This window comes from Aedes aegypti, chromosome 3 (genome assembly GCF_002204515.2).
Source record: "Aedes aegypti strain LVP_AGWG chromosome 3, AaegL5.0 Primary Assembly, whole genome shotgun sequence".
Classification (NCBI taxonomy): domain Eukaryota; kingdom Metazoa; phylum Arthropoda; class Insecta; order Diptera; family Culicidae; genus Aedes; species Aedes aegypti.
In genome coordinates, this window is record NC_035109.1 from 261,133,416 (window position 1) to 261,158,231 (window position 24,816).

The 24,816-nt window shown below is 39.3% G+C and overlaps 1 protein-coding gene across 17 annotated transcripts in view; it reads left to right on the forward strand.

Annotated features, from left to right (window-relative positions):
• The first annotated feature begins 598 nt into the window (after nucleotides 1-598).
• The window catches only part of LOC5571107 (zinc finger protein 665), an 85,833-nt gene continuing 61,615 nt past the window's right edge, over nucleotides 599-24,816 (forward strand). For 6 of the 17 annotated variants that reach the window (XM_021855770.1, XM_021855781.1, XM_021855782.1 and 3 more), the window contains exons 1-2: nucleotides 599-878; nucleotides 5,992-6,294. In XM_021855770.1, coding sequence (XP_021711462.1) covers nucleotides 6,169-6,294 — 126 coding nt within the window. In that variant the 5' untranslated portion in view covers nucleotides 599-878; nucleotides 5,992-6,168. The other 11 variants (XM_021855771.1, XM_021855775.1, XM_021855786.1 and 8 more) reach the window with 11 other exon arrangements.

A 24,816-nucleotide genomic window follows, 5' to 3' on the forward strand; every position in this document is an offset into this window, starting at 1 on the left:
AATATGATGATGCATTGATTGTGAGGTATCGAACGGGTGGTGGAAAGGCTCCCATCCGCGCATACTTATGTACCAAATTTTGCTTACCTACCGACACAGAGGTATGTTGGGCGAGAGGACATCGAGTAGTTGGTGTAGGAAAGTACCTCGATGCATTTTTGCGGAAAGGTTTTTATTGGTGTGCAAAATCTAGGTAATGATATTCGGATCTGGCTGAAGACTTTGCTGTGTAAATATAACCTATGCTGGCTGTGCTCACGATGGCTTCACAATTCCATCCCTCATCGTGTCTATATACAGCACATTGGCAACATGGCGAAAAACGAACACATATTCGTGAGTGTTGCCAGTTTCAAAGCGAGATGAGTTTTGGTGAATGAAGAAAAGTACCAGATCAAGCGAAATGCATGCGATGAAAATGGCAACACTTCTCATACGAACGCCTCAATTGTGTTGGTGTCTTTATACATAGACGCCGTGCCTATATAAAGATAGGTAGAAGGCTGCACATAAACGAACGCCTTGCAATAATGGGACCGAATGACGCTCTTCACTGGTTTTGTCTGCTTTTCGCTTCGACACAAGAAAATTTCGCCTGCTTCGCTAGTATTCGTAGTGCTGCAGACAGATCCAGTTGTGTGTAGTGTGCACTCTTCTTTTCCGCTCGCTCCGGTGTTTGGTTGGCAATATATTTCTCTGATGATAATACACACTAGTGTTGTGTGATCCTTGATCATTATTACCAGTTTTTTTTTTTCGCTGAGTGAGTTTTCCTCCACATGCCACCACCACCAACTAGTGCTCCCGCCATCACCACAGCCACAGCGAGACATCGAATCGACGCAAAATTATTTTGAGCTAGTAAATATTGGATAAAGGTATAGATAGTGTGTGGTATTTGAGACCTCGTCGGACGTCGTCAGAGCAGAGTTGTAGGAGTTGTCTGTGGAACAACACAGCCAACTGTGACTCGCGCGCGCAAATACACTTTCTTCGCCGCCGTCGCTGTCGTAGAATTGGTGGAATTTCTAGGAAAAAGAACAAAACGCAGAATACACACTCGATGATAGGAGGCTGTGAACCCTTCCCATGAATGGCGCAAAACGCACAGGCCTACTTGGAAGTTGATGCCTGAAAACGGACCTTTTTTGTAGGGTCGAAAATGCCATTCTTTCTCGTTTCGCGCGCTTCGTTTGCTCGGTAAGAAAAATGACGAAGAAGAATGTCTTATAAAATGGCGTCGGTAAAGAATATCGCCTTTTCTGTGATGCTTTACTCATCGTAACCGAACCGACGAAAGCAGCTCGGCGCTTGGTGATACGGAACGCGTGTTATCAACCAAAACATTATCAGCGGCTCTCGACGACACAAAACCGCGCGCGATGTGTTCGAGAACGAAACGTGCGTAAAAGTGTAAGTGCAAGAAAGTGAAAAAGTGAATTTTTAATTTGTTCATATTGAGCGTGCATCACACAGGGCCCTGTGGGTTTATATCGCGTTCCGTTTCTGTTCTCTGTGCAGTAGGGCCCATATCGGAGTGTGCGCGGCGGTGCTTTTGTGCAGCCAGTCAGTCAGTGTGTTCCTATTTGTTCCCTGGATGTGGCTCTTCTGCGTCCTGTGTGTGTTGGTGCCCGGAACAATATGCGTGCAGCAACTCTACTGCCTGTGCCTACTGCTCCTCCAACGATAAATTCGATACGCGTGCTATCGATTTTTCCTTCCTTTGTTATGTTGGGATTGTCTCCATCCGAAAGAGGTTCTCAATCTGAGGCGTTCTTATCATTATGATTGGGATGGCATAAATTGCACTAGTGCAATTTGTTTAAAGCAAACCGTTTCAAATGTTAATCATAACTTAAATTTAATGAAAGGAATCAGGGTCTCCGTACAAAGCTACGGAAATGTGCTACAAAATTGCTTAGTTGCTTATAAGCTTAGCTACTATTTTAATGCAAGTCTATTTTAATCCAAAACTATCTCTAAACTCCCTTGCATTGAATCCTGGTGCCAAATTCTTTAGGGTGCTGATAGATCTTCAGAGACACTCACTATTCCTCTCAAATTACTCAAGGAAAAGCTTCAAGAACTCTTCTAGCCTTTACCTCTGAGATATCTTCTGGAATACGGTCAGGGATTTCGCTAGAACAAACGTCTATCGATTCTTTCTGGAATTTACCCAGAAACACCTTCAGCTATTTACCAAGGAATGCTTGAAGGTTTTTTTTTTTCAGAATTTGCTCAAGGAAATCCTGGAGCACTCGAAGGCTACTACCTCAAGTAGTTCCCATGCCAATTAATCTTATGATATTCCCAGGGAATATCCCAGAATTTATCGATCGACTTCTGCAGTTACTCTAAGGGCGCTGCCATAGTAAACGCGTCGAGCGACGCGTCCGCGTGTGCGAGCCCGCAAAGCAGAATATCAACAACAGGAAATCCTTTGATCGCATCGCGTTCGCGGACGCAGACGCGTTACTATGGCCTCACCGTAAGAGATCTTCCAGAGATTATTTCAGGAGTTCTAACAAAAAAAAAACACAAAGGTTCATTTCAAAGTTTTTAAAGATATTCCTTTATCGGTTTTTCCTGAAAATCCTACAAAATTCCTTCTCGAGTCCCTGCGCCGATGTTGTTTGATTATTCTCTCAGAAATCTTCGTATGGTTTTCTTTAGGCATTCATTAACTGTTTCTCCCAGAAATTCCTCCTAGGATTGTTCCAGCAAATCTTTAAGAACGTTTCCATGTTTCCCAGAAATTTCTCCAGCAGGGATTACTTTGCAGTTTTTTCAAGTAATCACTTGGGCAACAACATGCGTCGCATCGATGTGCTTCTTATTGCAAAGTTTCAGACAATTCGGCCGAAAAAAAAAACCCCATGCCAAATTGAATCATGGAAGTGCCCAAGTAGCTCTTCACCCTACATATGCAATTTTTTTCACTCAAAATGATCCGTTTTGATCTCAGTTTACGAACCTATTTTAATCAAATTTTCAGATATAACTTGATTTATAAAATGAATTTTCGAACACTTTTTTCTTCTACTGGTTTCTATTTGATGAGAAATTATAAACGATTTATCTTACATAAACAATGCCTTAAGTAGACTTTTTAATCAAATCAATATCCATGACACGAAAATACTATGAAGTAATTTTCCAAGTTATGGCAACACGCACTAAGATTTTGTACAAAAAATCATTTTATCTAAACTGTTTTTTTTTGAACCCGTGAAAAAAAATTTACTCAAAAATACAGTATTGGACAAAACATTTGCAACTTTTTCGTTTTTCCATACAAAATGACCAATTTTGATAAGCTATATCTCAGTTATTTATGGACCGATTTGAATGAAATTTTGGCAGTACATCAGACATAACTTGAATTTTAACATATATTTTTGAGTGATTTTTTTGTATATGTTGCAGTGCTGATAGCGACTCACAGTGACTGTCCTTTTCGAAACAGCCACCAAAAATCATAATTTTCAAGGCATTTTAATGAAAATTTAATTGTCATTTAATAAGTCACTTTTAGAAGAGGAAAGATGTGAAATGATATAAACTAAATCGTTGATCCCTTATGAAACAAATTTCAATACTGTTCAAAACCGAAGGCCAAATCTCAGAAACAAATTAGGATTTGAAGATGATGAAAAAAAATTGCTACTGAGCATCCTTCTCAGGCTACTCTATGAGTCGTTTTCCAGGATTCTGTCATTATCTTGCCGGGATGCTATGTGAATTATGCGCAGGATTTTATAAGAAACCTGACCAGGATTCCGTCAGATTTCACTTACTACTATGTGCTATTCCGGTTTTGTTAGATTAATCTCCCTAATGTTGTGTAAGTTTGTCGAGAGAATCAAATTTCGTACAGAAATTTTGTAAGATTTCTGTCAGAATTTTTCACAATCTCACTTACAAGCCTTGGAAGCCCTGTTATGATAATAATAAATTTGAAGCAGTACTTTAATTTGCTAAAAACTCTGAAAATTCTACAAAGGTTTCCGTGAACAACGAGTCAAGAATTCTGCTCAGGATTGTGTGTGAAATTTGCCTAATTTTTGTTGCGAATCTTCCCCACAACTCTGTACATATTTTTCCTTAAGTCGAATTAAACCAAACTTTTTTGGGTCATTGAACAGGACACTTTCTCTTAATTCACCTATCTAAGCTGAATTGATAATAGTCATTATGCTACAAAACTCCAGAATTTAATGTTTGGGTTAACTTGTTATGCATTTATACATGGAGCCATAAATCAACCTAATTTTGACTTCTTTTGACTTTTTCTTTTTCGGCTGTTCCGTGGGATAACCCAAATTTGTGTTAACTGCGTTAACTGGCAGTTTTCGTTTGACAACAGCGAAAAAATCAACTCAGTGCCAGAAAATTTCTACCCAGCGATAGCTTTCGAAGTCTTTATGAAACAACTTTAACTCGAGAGAACTCAAACTTGGCTTATTTCACGGCCAACACAACGCTGGCAAAACAACCCAATCGTGGGTAAAAACTAATTATAGTTTTCTTAAATTGCAAAAAAAAATCATTGCACATTTATCTTAAGATTCTCACTCTAGGCAAATCTTGAAACCTTCGAGTGTTTTGCACTTCTCTAGTCTCTGATAATTAAAATACCTAGTTTTTGATGATTTAACTTAAACTATGTGACCTGATTACATTTCATCCTTTCGAAACTCATATGTCACTATTTCCCTAAAGTTGATCACTAAAATTACTTATTTTTCATCATGTCTCGCTGCTATCGACCCTGATGTCTAATGCAAATTATATCTGATCTGCTGTGTAAATTTTATTGAAATCCGCTCATGAATAATGCCGATCTAACCCTCCTAAGTTGACCATTCTGTATGGAAAATCGATGTAAATGTATTTTCCAACACGGTATGCTCTAGACCACGAGCTACCAACTTGGTTGCGATTGGCTTTTAAGGGCATTATCATAAACAATGTGAGCATTTATTCGATCCCATATTCTGCATACAATTTTATTCGTTTTTTTCGATATGTTCCTTTCTTTTTTCTACATATTTGCTTTCCGTTTGTTAGTAAGCTAGCTCAAACATGGGAATTTCAGAGCAGACTTTGGTTCTGTCAAAGAATGCCTCATTGAATTCCTCCATTATTCAGTACTCTGCGTTCCATCTTTTGATTTTTCAATATTTGTAGAAAGAGTGATTAGTTTTTGTATGAACTTTTATTATTTGATCTCAGCCATTTTCTTCTCTATCCTACTGGGATAAACCTTCATCCTCAATCCCTTTTTCAAGTGAAAACTATCTTTGTTAAAGTTTTCATCCTTGCACTCGTCAGCCGCGAGGCAAAATTAACTTTTTTCCTCAGGAAAGTCTAAGAAATTTTCGAACCCAGACATCAGCATGACATTTCTCAGCTGCAACGGACGTTACCTCCCCACAAAGCCAAGAAAGGCTCCTAGAAAGAAGTCTGATCGATGCAATTTCCGTAGAATCAAGAGTAATGATCACAGAACAAATGATTAATTCTAAGAACAATTCGAGATTTGGCACCTTTGGGTTTGATGAGCCGGGACGTCTAATTGATTGAGAACCACTATTATCAACTTTCATTGGAAGGAAAATCGGATTAGGCGGCATCCACAAATTACGTAACGCTCTAGGGGGAGGGGGGGAGTAGGCTCAAGTGTTACGGCTCATACAAAAATTCGAAATTTTTCATACAAAAAGCGTTACGGATGGGGGGGAGGTGGTCAAAAATTTCCAATTTTTGCGTTACGTAATAAATGGATGCCGCCTTAGGGCAATGAATAATTTGGAAGTGTGCAAAGTAATGATGCTATCGAATAAGTTTTTTAACCAAATGCACGACAAAATTAACATAGAAAGTGAATAAATGCTGAATCGTCCGTTTCGTCCTTGAACATTGTACAATTCTGGTTGTTGTTCAATGTTTCATTCAACGAAAATCTAAACGCAAACACCTTTATTCCAGGTTTGATACGAAAAGTGAAGAGAACTCGTCATAACGACTAATTGAAAAAAAAAACCTATTGTGTAAGATAAAAGTGAAGTGACAACCGAGCATATTGTGTAGCAAGCAATTCGTAAAGTAATCATTAACTGATAAGGAAATCAACGTGCGCCAGATAACAAAACACAGTCAGTGAAAATGTGTGCGGCACAAACTAATCCGCCCACCAGTTTCAACTACACATGGGGCTTCGCGGACAATTCCCGCACCGAATCGGTCGTGGAGATTAGCCCCAACATCAACTACACTGTGAGCGATGCAACGGTAAGTAATTCATCATACATCATTCATATTCTGTATGACATTCTCTAGGGTTAGTTCATCTTTCCAATTAGCAGCGAGTATTTGGTATTGCTTTCAGCTAGTCTTAAATTTCCCGCCAAAATATGCATTGACGTCTCTTCCACCCTCTTCCTCAACGTGTGAGTTGTTTTGAGGCCCTTGCCGGCATTCTACACACAGGGATTAATACTTTGGGCAATTCCGCGGCTCCCTACCACTTGTTTCCTACCCAGAACATGGTGTTGGATGTGCATCCAACTTCAACATTATCATATCACACAAACTCACATTGTGTAACTCATACCGCGTGCTGCTGTAGTTCTTCTGGTGGTATGCTTTCACTCAACACAGAAATGTTGCCGACCACCATCATCATCACCGCCCCAACCGACAGCAGCACCAGCAAAAGCAAAAGCTAAGCGAGCCCAAACACTCCTCCGGTCCTGATTTTGTCGGTATGTGCACCACAGTTCCTACAAAACGAGCACACCCAGAACCAAGTGAATGAGAATCACACCTACTCCACGGGGACATCATCGGTCGGTTGTGGTTGTCCCTCGGTATAGTATTTCTCCGACGAATGCAACCTGATATTAGGAGGGAATTTTACACACATTATTTTGCCTACAAGCATTGTGTCGGCATTGCTTGTACACTTGTTTTGTAGAAGGCAGTCAAAATACTGAATGCAATGCCAATATTAATGCTAGAATACCGATTCAGACGAAGGGTTCCTCAATTCAATCTGCCGATGGTAGAATTTGTCGTAAAATAATTAACACAGCTGACCGGTGATCTCTTTGTCGTTCAACTGTTAGCCTCATCGTTTCTTGAAAACCGCGAAATCCACCAAAATTAGCATTTAGCTTTCGCTTGAGAAATTTCGTGAAGATGCTGTAACGAAATGCTTCAAAAGTTCCTTCATAAAAATCTCCTTTCTTGAATAATGAACGAATAAAAAGCCCAGTTCAGTTTCTCGATTAAAATGTGGGATGATTTGTTGATTTATCATTGGATTGGATATTTGTTAATATCATTGGATGAATATCTTTCGCAACTTCTGGTAGAAATAGATACTAGAATAAACTCTACAGGAGTTGTTGAAAAATATTTTTCAATACAAATGAGTAATCAAGACGTAATTTCTGCGAGAATTCATTGATGAATGCTTGTAGAGCAACTTGATGAGGCTACAAAAATCCATAAAAAGCTTAATAAGCAATGCATTCATAGGTTCTTCAGCAATTCTTTCACAGATTATTCGAGTAAGAGTTTTAATGATTTCAATATACTCCAGAGATTTCTTCTACAACTGCTTCAAAGTTACAGCAAATCTCTCAGGGATTCGTTTGGCAATTGTTCATTCATTTTTTAAGTAGTACATCAATAAATTTGGATTATAAAGCATGCAGTAAATTATTAGAATAATCATTTACTCGTTTATTTCATCGTGGGTAGGAAATTCGCATTGATTTATGCAATGATTTCTCCGAAAAATCCTTGAGATTATCCCAGGATTATCTCCAGAGATTTTGCCGTTAAATCGTTCATCAAATTCTCCGGTTATTATTCCAGGACATCTTTCAAAGATTCCTTCAAGAATCCTTCCACGTGTAGGATCCTCAGAAATCCATGTAAATTATTCCAGGAAATCCTCCAGGATTTTTCCACTGGATCCTTGAATAACTATTCCATTCTAGGGATCCTACATAAAATCCTCCAGAGTTTCTAAATATATTTATCCAAGAATTTCTCATGATATTTCTACAGGAATATTCTCCAGAGATAAAAAATCAATCAAACATTACTCTAGCCGAATTTATCTAAGATTTCTAAAATATTTTTTCAAATTCTATTCTGTTATGGATGATTTCTTCTTCTTCTTCTTCTTAGCATTGAGTCCCCACTGAGACAGAGCCTGCTTCTCAGCTTAGTGTTCTTATGAGCACTTCCACAGTTATTAATTGAGAGCTTCCTTTGCCAAAGTTGCCATTTTCGCATTCATATATCGTGTGGCAGGTGCGATGATACTCTACACCCAAGGAAGTCAAGGAAATTTCCATTACGAAAAGATCCTGGACCGTCCGGGAATCGAACCCAGGCATCTTCAGCATGGCTTTGCTTTGTAGCCACGGACTCTATCCACTCGGCTAAGGAAGGCCGGATGATTTCTTGCTGTTTAAAACAAATTAGATTAAATGCTTGAAAATCTTCTGAACAATTATCTGTAACAAATTATATGAAAGAATCATTAAATAAACTCTTCATCAATTATCTGAGGCAAAATCTGGAGGTCATAAGCTGAATCTATTTCTAATGAACATGAAAAATTACTTGCGAGCAGGATTGATAGCGAGTCAATTTTTGGTGCAATAGGCATTATTTTTTGGCTGCTGGATGGAAAGTCACTGTTTGCAATAAAATGAAGTTAAATTCACCATTTTCGTAACCTTCTGATAAGTAAACGGTTATCTAAATTAATTCCTTTAATTCAATCAACAATATTGTTCATTGATTTTCGTTATTCTAAACACAAATACAGTCAAATTCAATATTCAGTACTTCGATTAGGTTTAAAAAAGTTAAATTTGTGGAAAATCGTGCGGAGGTTTTGATTATTCATTTTTGTTAGAAAACTATTAATGCTCCCTGACAGATGAGCGGAAGCATTTTTTTTAATTTTTGAGTTACAAAAGCCCCTTCTTCCCATTACGCCTTCCGTAAATAAGTGAAAATGTCTTGCAATCAAGGCTGTGACTTCAAAACTGAAAACATTAATCTTAAAATATGCTTCAGAACGAAATACGTTCTTTATAGACATGAATTGTAACCAATCATATTATGTGCAACTTTAAAAGTGGTACTCTTTATTGTAATCTGAAATATGTCCTATAATATGTTATCCGTCCAGCACACGACTTGATTGCTCAATTTTGGAATATTTTTCATCAAAGTACGATATTCATGGGGCATCATTACATGTTGGTATTACATCTATAATTTCAAATGTTGAATGTCAGATGGGAAAAAAATCCAGAAATTCCTAAAAGATGTACTCCGGAATTGACGTTTTAATAAAAAAAATCAAACTAATTCAACATATTTTATATGTTATGTCTTTTAGTCTTTCTTTAGGGTGATTTTGTAAGATTTTCTGGCGAATTCATGATGTTTTAGTGGAATGATCAGAACTAAAAACAGAAAAAGAAAGCCTAGAAGGAATTAATATCAAAATTACTGTACAAATTTTCTACTACGTTTTAGAGGAGTTCTTTGAATAATGTTTGTTTGGAACTCCAATGAACTTTCTAACTTATTTTGCGAATATTTTATATTGAGATTTCTTTAAATGGTATGCCAGAAATTCCTCTTGGTGGTAATCCGTCGAGAATTAATCTAGAAATTCAGGTAAAAGATTTAAGAATGTTTAAATAAATGTTTTTAGTGATTTTTTTGATTCAGCTGATATGTGGTGTGATCACCTATGTAAAAACAACGTTCGGTAATATTGGAAATGTCTTTACTTATTTAAATCATGGCCGTTGAAGCCAAATATGAATACAAAACTCTTATAAGTCATTAACTTTTTGAGTTATTTCAAAAATAAAATCACTTTGAACCACGCAATACGCCTAAAGGTAGGCATTTTCCTAAGGAAATTCTGCATTCTCAATACATAGTAGTTCGTCAATGTTGCTTAATTGAATAAACTTATAAAAGATTTGAAAACCGAGTCGTTTTCGGCGATGCGATACGTGTATCTGTCAAAGATAAACAATTAGGGCGGAATTAAAAGGCAAAAGGTACTCCAATTTTATTTTTTTTATTCTCTATTGATATTCTGCTCAGAGGATTCGAATACATTAATAAGAGTTCGAAATAAATTTGTTTATTGTTCAATATCATGATAATAATGATTTATTGTTTTATAATCATGAATCAGAAACCATACACTAGAATCTTGGCCATCACAGCTCAAACAATTTCGCTGAAAATGTTATCTAGCTTGATTATTTGGGTTTTAGTTAGGACTCAAGTGTACAATGTATTCGCATGCAAATTAGCGCCATTTTAGTCATTTAGCGGATATTTTCATGGGTGTGTGATCTATCAGTTCATTCCCCATGATCACCCGAACAAATTTTCTGAAGAAACCATCCAAATATGCAGAATTTGTCCTTGGAATCACATTATGGTATTACTTCGGGGAATATCAAATAGTCTATGATCTCCTGTATATGTTTTTATTGTGATTTGAATAATTTTTGGGGTGAACAAATTGTAGCGCCATTAGAATTATTAATATGAACGACATGCAAAACGATATTAAGCATTGCATTTTGAATCAGATTCGTTTTGAAACATCTTCTTCATTTATAAGTTTTTATCCAACTGGAACAAATCCAGCTTCTAGGCGAAATGCACCTTTGGTAGTTTCTCATCGTAATTGGCTGTTTTTCATCACGCAAATCTGTCATGAAGCGGCCTACTTTCCTGCGCAGAATAATTCGGTGTCGTAAGAGTCATTACGAATCTTTTTTTAAATTCCGCAACACTTTCGAATTGTACAATGAAACATTACACAACTATTTTTTGAAATTGTGGAACAACGGTGAACGCATCTCTATCTCTGGTACCCTCATCAGACCTTTTATAATGTTGCAAAAAATGTTGTACGCAACTCATTGGTGAACTCCTTTTTTACACCACTTGTCTTACTTATACCAATCGGCAAGCCTTGTTGGGCAGATTCCTTACCGATCGCTTGTAGCAGCCGGTTGTGTTTACCGCATCGCTAATCTAATCGCTTTGTAGTGGTGGAGTTTTTTTTCCACTGTCAAAATTGTGGTTTTTTTTATATCGCGAGTTATCCCACCGAGGACGAAGACGATTATTTCCGATCGCCGTGAAGGAAGGAGACACTTGTAACAAGGGTTACAGGTGTACTTTTCAACGTACCAGCATCATCAAATTCAATCATCGCCATCGCTCAAAGGCCGACCGTATCAACCCAAAGTAGCGAGACCGGAGGTGGCGGCGGTGGCGGCGGCGGCAACGGGTGCAACGAACAGTGGCAACAGCAGCAGCCAGAGCATCCAAGCAAGCCAGCAGTTTCTATCCATTCGTTAAGTAGAAATTCTATTCCATTCGCTCTATTGTTTCCCCCATCCCATACCACGTGGTTGTTGTTTTTTCTGGCAAAACTCTCAGTGGTCCTCAAACTACGGTTCACGGTTCAAGGTGACCAACTTATTTTTTTTTCTCGATTTAATTTTTTTTTCTCTCGATTTTTTTTTATTATTATTCTTATTATTTTTTTTTTGAATTCAATAATCCCCCTAAAGTAATAATCAACATTTGAATTTTTTTTTTCTCGATTTTTTTTTATTATTCTTATTATTATTATTATTTTATTATTTTTTTTTTGTTGAATACAATAATCCCCCTAAAGTAATAATCAACATTTAATTTTTTTTTTTTTTTTAATTATTATTATTATTAGCTACATTAGTGATTTTCAGGCCGTGGCCTAAAAATAAGCCTATATTGCATTTTTTTTTTCTTTTCTTTTTACATTTGTGTTCCATCTCCCCAACTACGGAGCTATTAGGCTATTGTAATGGACACAGTGGATGAAGGCGGGGGGCCGAAAAGGTCCGATATTTCCGACGATGAAAACGGGTCACTTAAATCTCCCTCGTATGAAGTCTTGACAAAGACACAAGAGTCTATGGATACTAGTCCCGTCAATGACAATGCTATGATTCCCACTACTTCTGGGACAAATATTGCTGGATCGCCAAAACATCCTATGGTTTCTCAGGATATCGAACATTCTCAAACAAATGGTTCTTCTAGTACTTCCTCCTCAAAGACCCCCCGCCTTAAAGCTTACCCACCCGGATCTAAGGGCCCCTTTCTGGTTTTCTTTCGGCCCAAAGGTAAACCGTTAAACAAACTTCAAATCCAAAAGGATCTGGCAAAGTCGTTCCGAGACATTATCGAGGTGTCTTCCCCTAGTCGTAACAAATTGCGGGTCACCGTCAGTGACCGTGAACAGGCCAACAAGATTGCTGCCCACGAGCTTTTTCTAAGGGAGTACCATGTCTATGTCCCAAGTCTTGAAGTCGAGTGCTCTGGTGTGATTACCGAACCGTTTTTGACATGTTCAGACATCATGTCTGGCACTGGAGGTTTTAAAAATCGTGCCGTTCCTTCAGTACAGATACTTGATGCCAAACAAATGAATAAGGTGTCATCTGACGGCTCCAAAACGCCCTCAAACTCGTTTCGTGTAACCTTTTCTGGGTCAGCTCTTCCCGATGTCCTCGAGATTGGGCTGCTTCGTTTACCTGTCCGTCTCTATAAACCGACGGTCATGCATTGCGAAAAGTGTCAGCAGTTGGGTCACACCTCTGCGTATTGCTGCAACAAGCCCCGTTGCAGTAAGTGCGGAGAGCAACATGTGGAGGGCCCTTGCCCACAGGAACCGAAATGTACCTGTTGTGGGCAAGCTCCCCATGATCTTTCCGTTTGCCCGAAGTTTATAGAGCGGGAGCAACATACCATTCGGTCTTTGCAGCAGCGATCGAAGCGATCTTACGCAGAAATTCTGAAAAAGATTGCTCCGACTGCTGTTCCACCAGCTCAATCTATTGCTAGCAATAACCTCTTTTCTTCCTTGCCTATAGATGATCATGGCTCTGGCTCTGAAGATGGAGAAGAGTACACTGTTATTAACACAGGAACTAAAAGGAAGCGAGCCGTTGCAAAACGACTCAAGCAACCCCAGCAAGCTTCTCAAAATGTCTCCGATCAACAGGCTCTTCGGCCATCTCTGGAAAAATCAAGAAGAGATAGAAACCGTGCCAAGGTTCCACCTCCAGGTTTTAAATTCTCAGCTGGAGAATTTCCATCTCTTCCAGGGCCATCTAAAACCCCAGATGCCTCAATTTTCCGCCCAGAAAACGAACAATCTTATCAACAGGGAAGTAGACATGAAAATGTTAATACTTCCGGAAAGATGACACTTTCTGGGTTAGTGGATATCATCTTCGAAACGTTGGAAGTCTCACCCGCTATAAGAAACCTCATAAATATGATGCTTCCATTGGTGAAACCTCTTCTGAAGCGACTGGCTTCAAACTGGCCGATTCTTGATTCTTTCATATCCTTCGATGGCTAATTTATCCAACGAGGTCGGGGATATGATCGAAGTACTACAGTGGAATTGTAGAAGCATTATAAGAAATTTAGACGCGTTCAAATTTTTAGTTCACAGCACCCGCTGTGACATATTTACTCTTTGTGAAACATGGCTAACTTCTGATAAAGATGTCTCTTTCCACGATTTTAATATTATTCGCCTAGATCGAGGGGATGGTTATGGAGGGGTGCTCTTGGGGATCAACAAGCTCCATTCCTTTTATAGAATTGACTTTCCCCCGATGACTGGCACTGAAGTTGTGGCATGTCATATTACTATACGAGGCAAAAGTTTCAGCATAGCCAGCGTATACATACCGCCTAATGCCAGAGTATCTCGCAGAGATCTATTGGCCATATGCTGCGCTATGCCAGCGCCATGGTTAATCCTAGGAGATTTTAATTCTCACGGTACAGCCTGGGGGTCACCAAAGGACGACCACCGCGCTTCCTTGATATATGACCTCTGTGACAACTTTAATTTGTCAATTTTGAACACTGGGGAAGCAACACGAATAAAACCTCCAGATCCTCCAAGCATGTTAGACCTCTCAATCTGTTCGAATTCGCTATCATTGGATTGCACGTGGAAAGTTATTCAAGATCCCCATGGTAGTGATCACCTGCCGATCAAAATTTCAATTACCAATAGTTCGTGTCCAGTTCGTCAGATCAACCTCGCGTATGACCTTACCAAGCACATGGACTGGGAAAAATACGCTGAGATGATCTCTAACGGCGAACAGTTAGTTGATGTGCTTCCTCCGTTGGAAGAATGTAACTTTCTCTCCGGGTTAATTATCAACAGTGCCCTTCAAGCACAGCGCCGCCCTGTCCCAGGGTCCACGGTACGAAGGCGTTCTCCTACCCTTTGGTGGGACGACGAGTGTACCAAGGTTTTTCGTGATAAATCCGCCGCGTTCAAAAAATATCGGAAGCGCGGCTCTCGAGAAAATTACGAGCGATATATCGACCTCGAGCGTACATTTAAAAATCTCGTAAAAGCGAAAAAACGTGGATATTGGCGTAATTTTGTTAACGGACTATCACGGGAAACGTCGATGAGAACACTTTGGACCGTCGGGAAAAGAATGCGAAACGCTTCAACGGTTAATGAGGATCGCGAAAGCTCTCCTCGGTGGATCTTCGATTTCGCCAAGAAGGTCTGCCCGGATTCCGTACCAACGCTACGAACCATTCGTGACGTTCAAACAAATAGGAACGATATGGATACACCTTTTACGATGGTAGAATTCTCACTTGCTCTTCTTTCATGTAACAACTCTGCCCCAGGGATGGATAGAATCAAATTCAACATGCTTAAAAACCTCCCAGACGTCGCGAAGAGGCGCTTGTTGAATCTATTCAATATATTCTTGGAGAGCAATATTGTTCCGGATGAATGGAGACAAGTGAGGGTGATAGCCATCCAAAAACCCGGTAAACCCACGTCGGATTATAATTCGTATCGTCCTATCGCGATGTTATCATGCATTCGAAAGTTGTTGGAGAAAATGATTCTCTTTCGGCTTGATAAATGGGTTGAAACGAATGGCCTTCTATCAGATACACAATTTGGTTTCCGCAGAGGCAAGGGAACGAGCGACTGTCTTGCGTTACTTTCTACAGAAATCCAACTGGCCTATGCTCAAAAAAAACAAATGGGTTCAGTCTTCTTGGATATTAAAGGGGCTTTCGATGCAGTATGTATAGACGTCCTTTCAGACAAACTCCACGAGTGTGGTCTTTCCCCGATTTTAAATAACTACTTGCATAACTTGTTGTCTGAGAAACGTATGAGCTTCTCTCACGGAACCTCAACAACTTCACGAATTAGTTACATGGGTCTCCCCCAGGGCTCATGCTTAAGCCCCCTTCTTTACAATTTCTATGTCAGAGACATTGATGACTGTCTCGTGGAAAATTGCTCGCTAAGACAGCTTGCAGATGATGCCGTTGTTTCTGTAACAGGACCAGGGGCGGATAATCTGCAAAGATCACTGCAAGATACTTTAGACAATTTGTCTACTTGGGCTTTAAAGCTGGGTATCGAATTCTCTCCGGAGAAAACTGAGTTGGTTGTCTTTTCTAGGAAGCGAGACCCAGCAGAGATCGAGCTTCAATTCATGGGTAAGGGACTCACTCAAAGCATTTCACATATGTATCTAGGGATCTGGTTCGACTCCAAATGCACCTGGGGAAAGCACATCAAGTATCTGCATCAGAAGTGCCAGCAACGAATCAACTTCATGCGTACACTCACCGGAACATGGTGGGGAGCTCACCCGGAAGATCTGATAAAGTTATATCGTACAACAATTCTCTCGGTCCTCGAATACGGAAGCTTTTGTTTTCTATCCGCCGCGAAAACCCACATTTTGAAGCTCCAACGTATCCAGTATCGCTGTCTTCGGATAGCCCTAGGATGCATGAACTCGACACATACAATGAGTTTAGAGGTGTTAGCAGGAGTATTGCCTTTATCAGATCGCTTTGCGGAATTATCGCTCCGGTTCCTCATCCGCTGTGAAGTGTTAAATCCATTGGTAATTGAAAACTTTGAAAAGCTAATCGAACGAAATCCTCAAACAAAATTCATGACACTGTACTATTGGTACATGACTCTGGAGGTTAATCCTTCCTCGAACACATCCCACGGTAGTTGCTTCCCAGTCTTCTGCAATTCTACCGTATGTTTTGATCTGACCATGAAGCAAGAAATCCATGGAATCCCAGATCCACTCCGTTCGGAGTATATACCACTAATTTTTGCTAACAGATTCGGCCAAGTCAGCAGCGACAGAACGTTTTACACCGACGGGTCAAAAACAAATGATTCCACTGGATTTGGTGTATTTAATGAATTTCATAGCGCCGCATTCAAACTTCAGAGTCCTTGTTCCGTATATGTTGCAGAATTAGCGGCAATACACTACGCATTAGAGCGAATTGCCTCTCTTCCCTCTGATCAATACTTCATTTTCACGGATAGCCTTAGCTCAATAGAGGCTATTCGCTCAATGAGGCCGGTAAAGCACTCGTCGTATTTCTTACGGGAAATACGATGCACATTGAGTGCTCTATCGAATCACAATATCACCTTGGTTTGGGTCCCTTCTCATTGCTCAATTCCGGGCAATGAGAAGGCGGACTCGCTCGCCAAGGTGGGCGCTATGGAAGGTGATATTTACGAACGGCGTATCATCTTCAGTGAATTTTTTACAATTGCTCGCCAGCAAGTCATGGTCAGTTGGCAACAAAAATGGGATGAAGGGAATTTGGGCAGGTGGTTACATTCTATTCTCCCACAGGTATCGAATAGACCATGGTTTAAGGGGTTGGACATGAGTCGAGATTTTATTAAGGTAATGTGTCGCCTGATGTCCAATCACTACTCCCTAGGCTCACATCTCTTTAGAATAGGTCTCGCAGATAGCAATCGATGTGGTTGTGGCGAAGGTTACCACGACATAAACCATGTCGTCTGGTATTGTCCCGAACACGAAGTTGCTAGAATTGATTTATGTGAATCCCTCAGGGCCCGAGGAAAACCAGACAAGGAAGACATTAGAGATGTGTTGGGTAGGTTGGACTTCGATTACATGTTCCTCATCTTCAAGTTTCTGAAGAAAATTGATGTTTTCGTTTGATCCTTTCTGTCTTTCGTTCTGCTTGTCCACCTCGTCTCCCCCTCTAGTTTTTGTTGTATCGTTACAGGTCGTTCAAGTCCACTCTTTGATTGATAAGCAGCATCATACCGCTACATCGCTGCTGAATGTCATCAATCAAACCCTCGAATCCCATCCTTATCCACACAAAATTGTATTCCCTAACCTCGACCAAACCGCGAGTCTTACGGTTCCCCAAAACTAACATAGTATGATAAGAAGCAACACGAATTTGTAAACCAAATCAAAATGAATTCGGCTCCGTTATGCCTGACGGCGCTTGAGCCTTTTAAATAAACGTATAAGAAAAAAAAAAAAAAGCCTTGTTGGGTAAATGTACGACTCGTGCTGTAAAAATCATCATTCTGCAACTTGTTGCCTAAACTACTATTTAAACACAATGAAAACTTGTTTTACCAATTGACCTTTATTTGCATTCAAATGTTGTGTGATTAGCTGAAAGATACTCTATGCATTGGGAAGTCGAGGAAACCTCAAACCTAAAAAGATCCTTAACCGGACAGGATTTTAACCCGCTACCCTCAGGTCCTTCCTCTTATGAATATGAGACATTTTGAATGCACATTGCATGGATTCAGCAAATTTCAATTTCCGGCAACCCAAAATTGCTTGCACCAAAGTGCAATTAATCATCATGAGATGCTGCTTGGCCTACTGATTGCCAAGTCTGCAGCACTCAAGCCACCATGAATATCACCCCTGGGTCTAATCGTTTTTTCGTCATTCAATTGAATTCAAGCTCTAACAATCAATCGCATAGATTTGGGGGGTTCACATTGCAACTTCCGCGTGACAAAACATTTTTGCATCTTTTGTTTTTATCCTCTCTCTGGATTGATTGGTGTGGGTCTCGCACCTCACATTGTGCCTCTAACAATTCGCGACGGATTTCTGTTTACTTTTGTGGGTATCTGTTTTCTAACTTTTCATAACAACACATGGTGTTTTCTACTATACGTGCAAATTCTTGTAATACTCCTTATGTATAGTGGTATGGCAACTGAATCAATGTGTTTCATTCTGTGCCGATTTCAAACATACCATCGAAACTTATAACAACTGTTATCTCTGTTCTTTCGAGCTTATTCTCATACAAGCATTCAGTTTTGTAAGGTACATACTTTCTTCGAATGTCAAATAGGAGTACCTGCTGAACGTGTGATGAATTGTGTGCCATTATTAAAATCTTTCATTAACACATCCATAAAAGCATGAACGGCGGCGTTGAGTCGTTTCATTGCACAGCGCTTTTTTTTTCTTGGAACAATTCGTGTCGTCCCCCCAAGCCAGAGTGTTATTCAGTCCGTCTGATTTGAAATTCAAATAAATTTGTTTGCGTCGTAGTTTTAACCTTTCCCGCACTTTACTACCCCCCTGTACCACCTCATGTAGTTCTTCGTTTTCGGTGTATATCCGGTGTGTTGGTTTCGATCCCACCGAGCTTATGAATTGGTATCTCTACATTCGGCTCAGGGTCTCCACCGTCTCGTTCCCTGGATTGGGTTGGGTTGGGACGAGTGGTGCGTTATAAATTCCCTACCAACACGACCGATTCTAATTATTCATTCGATATTTTTTCCGCTCTGGCCATCGTTGGCTCTCGGTTCGTGTGTTGCTCATGGTTATTATTGGGCGCGTTCCAAGATGGCCGCTGCGCGTTATGTGTTTGTTCGCCGTCAGTCAGTGTGGTGTGGGCTTACCACTACAGCCAAAGCAGGCCGCTCGGTTCGTCGTGGTAAATAACCACATCATCACGAGCGCTGTTGCCAAGTTTGCGCTGTGGGATTCGGTTCGGGTCGGAGGCCGTCGGTATATGTATAACCCTCTCTCTCTCAGCACCTTCTCCTATCATTCATACTTCTACTAACGTTCCCGTTCCCTCACGATGTTAGCTCAGCAGGCACAAAACTGTATCTGTCGATCATGCACGTGTTTAGGGGGTGGTGTTCAAGGGGTAGTTTGTCGTAAATGATTTTTTTTACCCATCTTGATGCATGGAGCAGGTAAATCGGTCAAAAAACCCTTGATAGAAAATGATCTTCTCTTCATAATACATGCTTAATTTCGGTTACACATTGGGTGTGTAATTTTAACGCAGTTGTTACAATTTTAATATTTGGTAGATCTACTCATCATCAATGTGTAGATCTACCAAAAAATAATTTGTTTATTTTGTTTGTTTGTTTGGAGCAGGGAGAAGCCTATTTGCGCTGAGCAATATTGAACACTTTATCAAATGTGCGCCCCCTCTTCTTTTCTTATCAATAGAATATAACAATTGTTTCCAACTGATACAAAGATTTTCTTAAATCTACTTAATAACAATGACTAATATAAACCTAGCTTGCCAGAACCAGATGAAATTTTTTACTTCACGGTGAACACTTAACAACTCTAAGCCAATTAATTTGCAACAATTTTCATAACTGGACAAGTTAATTGGATCGTTCCATGGAAGATGTCGCAGAGCAAAGCGCAGAACTTTCCGTTGAATAGGGCGATATTCAAAACTGAAAAGGCAATAGATGGCTCTTTTTCAGTGGTAGTAACAACGAAACCCTGAAGCAACGAAATTGTAATTTTATTGTTAACATCACGTAAACTTATTGGTAACAATCATTATTCAAGTCAAGGCAGGAAATCACCACGGAAGATGAACTAAACACAAAAAGTTATGTATTCACTTTACACTTGATTTCTAATCACTACTTTTTTGATCCAGCTTCCTAATTGCAAGTAATTTACGTTTTTCATTATTTTCCATACGTTTCGACAGTTCTCCGACTACCATTCTTCCATGCGCTTGTGTTGAAAGTTTGAGAAATTTGAGAATCCAGCGTAGCGCGATCAGTAGGAGGAATACAAACAACAGTGTCGTCGCTCGGCGGCCAGTGAAAGAAGCTTGTTCGAAAGGTTGTTGCCTGTACTTTTTGCCGCTGGCGCCAACTGTTAGCGTTAAAGAACGAAATAAACAGTCGTTACCCTATTGCCTCAATACGAAATATGTTATTTTGATAGTACGGTGCACAAAACAACGGGCTAATATTCAAGAGTAGACCTTACCAACGAACAGTACAATGATTTTAAACATTGAGTATTTCTGAAGTTTTTTAACGACGCGGAAAATAAAACCATTGGCTTTAGAGGCAATTTTTAGAGGCTTTAGAATGAATGAGAAGTCGATTTGCTCCTTAAAGGTCAGTTCTGAGTCTAGTAACACACCAAGGTCTTAAGGACAGACTCTCTTTTGAGAGATGCGGATCCAATTGTATAGTCGTAATTTATCAAAATGCGTTTTCGGGAGAACGACATTACAGAGCATTACGAAGCGTTTAGGTGCATGCGATTAGTTTCACACCAATTGGTGAATATCCCGAGCTGAGATTGCAAAAAATAATGCATCATCTACATTATTAACAATCCAATAAAGTTCGAAGTCGTCGGCAAAAGAAAGTTTGAAGAATTTAAGTAGAAGATTAACGCCATTGAGATATACAACAAATATCAACGGTAAATTACGTTTAAAGATAAGAATTTTTGACAGCTACATAAAACTCACATCATATTATTATGGTGGTTCAAAGTATCGTTTTTGCTCCTCACCGCTTATCCGATTCTAACTCAGGTTCTGAGTGTTCTCCCGAGATTTGAATTCATACTGATGAAAACTAAAACTGCACAAGCCCTTTTAAGTTTGTATGGAAATTACTATGGGTTCAGAGTGTCCATCCATCCGGGAAAAAACCCGAGTATTTCAAATGACCGGGAAAATACACTAAGTACCCGGCAATTCGGAGAACACCTTGGGAAAATATGCATTTCAAACAAAATACTACCGATTTATTTATCCAAGGAGGTGCACCACCGTCTGTAACTCGCTCTTTGATATAGAGATAGCCAACGATTAGGATCTTTGGAACATTTCTAGAAGGGTACTTATGGTATTCTGGCAAGGTTCTTGGCGAGATGCTTGTTAGATTTCCATTTGAGTTTATGGCGAATTTTATTTGAGAACTTTGCTGGAATCCTAACCGATATCAAACCGATAATTGACCAGTATTTAAAAATTCTTTTTGAGAGATCACTGAAATGGTTATTAGTGAATTGCTAATAAGATTTTCAGTGGATTTGGCTGATTTTGCTTGAAATTCTTAGTAGACTCGTAGAGGATGGCAAGAAGCTAAACAATAAAAAAAAGCATTTTTTGGTTGATCTTTTGAAATCCTGGACAGATTCATTAACAATTCCGTTTAGTGGATTTCTGGGGTTGTTCTTGATGAAGCCTTGTCTGGATTACTAGTTTGACTAGTCTTTGATCTATGAGGCCTCTGACAAGGGTTTGCATAGATTTCTGCAGATTGGCAGCGAATTCTTCCAATAATCCAAAACAAATTTCCCGGCTTCGAATTTTGATGAGCACAAATCTAAAGAACCAGATACTCGTTCCGCTAGAAAGTTGTCCGACTGGTCACTCGTTGGTTGATGACCAAACAGCAATTCCAGGAAAAATGGAAACAAAAGTGGGTCCATACATTACAAATGCAGGTGGCTCCATAATAGAAATAGAAACTACAGTTTTCCGAATGCATATTTTACTGGACAAATTTAATGATTTGGTATGTTTTTAAAGCGTACTGCGAGGTAAGGACATTAAAAAGCGTCGAATGAATTACTAGCATTACTAGCAATGAATTTCAGACGGAATGCCCTAAAACTTGTTCAAATTCTACCTCGTAAATTCTGGCGCAAATTACTGTTGTGATTTTATTTGAACTTTCTGGTGAAATTGTTTGCATAAATATAGATCAGAACGAATTTCTGACGTAGCTGCAGAATGAGCTAGAGTGATCTAGAATGATATTTGGCGGTAATCGTAGGATGAAATATTCGCAGAATAAAAGAATTTCAAATAAATTAGTTATTAAAATAAATTCTTTGAGCTTTTTTGAAATTACAACTTGTAATTATTCAAACAAGTCAGCAGCTTCTTCAGTAGTTCGCCTGAAACATCTAGTACTTCGATAAGGAACTCGTTTACTTGTTTTTGATCGAATTTCGCAAAATAATTTTAACAAGACAGATATTTTTCCATGAAAACTTTGTTTTGCACGATTTATTGAGCGATCGATTTTCTAAAAGAGCTTGAGTTATATGACTTGACTTTTGTATCAAACAGTTGATATCTAGATTATTTTAATAAGCATAGAATCATAACAACTGTTGAATAATCAGTTTAACCTAATATATTTCGCTGAAATTTTCTAAACGAGATATTCAACAATGAAAAGTTTTCTTCTCTCGTTCTTGTTCGATAATGATAATGCAATGCTTAAGCTTTTAAAGTTTTTTCATATATCGAAAGACAACACCATTGGCCAGCGATAGGTAAATGTAGCATACTTATCAACCAAAGAAAATGTATACAAAGAGAGATTCTCAATATTCGAGAGTTTAGTACAGTTTTGCCAGTAATTCCACCAGGGATTCCATTCATTTTACTTTTGAATTCTGGTTTTTGTAGATAGTTTTTTTTTTCAGAAACATCTGAACTTTGAATTCAAGAATTCCATTCGTAAACTTCCCCTTGAGATCCTTTAGGATTTTGTTCAGAAATGGCTAGAGCATTTTTCCAAAACCTGGTTTATTCCCTCTACGACATTCGAAAATACCTTCGAGAACGAAATTGTTGGGACTTCTGGAACAGAGTGGATTAAAGTGTACTAGCTTCAGTTGAGAAGCACACTGGTCAATATCCCTTATTATGCCCCATCACGTGCACGCCCCTTCTACTGCTCCATGCCCTATCAATTTCCTGACCCCTCAACCCATACCAGAAGATTACCACTCTCTTTTTTGTACCCGTATGAAGCGAACAGAGCAGCACCACAATCCGGCTCCGACTTCGAGTGGTGTGGTGTGCAAACATCACCATCATCATAGCAGGAACGGTGTACCTATAAGCCAGCCCCATGGACAAAGTACAGATATGGAATGTTTTTGCTTGGCACACAGAGATTCAACCAGCGCTCTTCTTTGGTTGTTGAATCGAATTGCACGAAGAATGCTCGGTTGCCACGTTTCTCTGTGTGAGTCTTGTTCACGCTGGCTGCGCATGAATCGTGCGAGTTGAGAAGCGCACAGAGGTTCAATTCTTCAGATAGGTGGCAAAAGCCCCAATTTCTAAATGTAGTTTTAACTCCGAAAACATTTATCTACAATATCAGAAAGTTAACACATTCAGAATTTAAAGAAGAAAAATGTTTTCTATGACGTTTGTACGCTAAAAGGGCAGCACATCTTCAAAAATCTTATTTTTTTTCAAAACTCGTCCAGATAGCAGCTATTCAACAAGACCAAGCTGACGATAGTGGGTTCGATTCTCACCAGTCGACGATCTTTTCGGGTTGGAAATTTTCTCAGTTTCCCAGGGCATAAAGTACAGTGCTTATCAGAATACTAAGTTAGTTTATTAGTTCTGTAACAACAAGATACACGCTTGGCTTTTAGGGCGAAATCATAAATTAAGCGAAAAATCCTCCTTTCTCCGATATTGCGATTGTATTGCGTAAAAGGGTTCAATTACGCTCTTCAGATTCGAAGAAAAAGGTGTTGTTTACAAGAGCTGTTACGCCCTTTTGAAGCAATGATACCGAATTTTGTTCTATGAAAACCAAAACATTGTGGCTAAGCCTATCGTACGGTCTTGAACCTTAAATCATGTACCAAAACACTTTTCATGACTTAATATCTCGATTACTAACTTTCATACACTTTTGAGAAAATTGATTAAGAAGAATCGCAACATGTCTTCTAAAACTGTTTTAAAATAAATCACCTTTTTAACATTTTTTCGCCGTGTACATCGCTTAAATTTAGCATACAATCTGCTCGCGTTCAAAAACTAGGTAGTTTCTATTATTTCCCACATAAATAATCATAACAAAATGATAAGCTGTTTCGTTTAGTTACTTTCGACGTTTTTTTACCAGTGTAAAATCGGCTCAAGTAGTGTTTTGTTTTGATTCGTGGTTAAGTCACTTTGTCTCTCTATACAACGAAGCGGTGAAAGTAGCGGTTGAGCTGCGAAAGTTGAGAATCTTACGCCGTTTTGTAATTCCGGAATTAAACTTTCTAAAAGAGAAAAATCTAGTTGGGTAACAGCGGAACGCGTGGAATTTCGTCTGCGAAACACGTGGGATCTATAAAGTAAGTTTGTTCACTTTTCTGACTTGAGACTATTTGAATAAGTTTTCGAGATATAGTAAAACGTTGAGAATGCGCAATTTTTCCCATAATTTCTTGAATCCGTACCACTGTGGATCGTTGCTCGTCTCTGGTTGGTTTCCAAGTCTCGTAGCTGCGCATTAAAAATTATCACTTTGATGATGGTTATGTAAACGTGTATGCTGCGAACTGCTGCGCGCTGAAACTGGCTCCGCTTGTAGATTCCTCGATGTTCGTTCGACGGCGCGGTTCTCATTTACTTGTACCTAATGTATAAAAGTGTGTTTGCTTCACCGTGAGTGGGCTGAATGACGACTGGCTACAGGGGCTTCGAGCGAGCGCTTGTCTGATGTTTTTTCACGACTTGTAGAATCTCGTTTTTTTC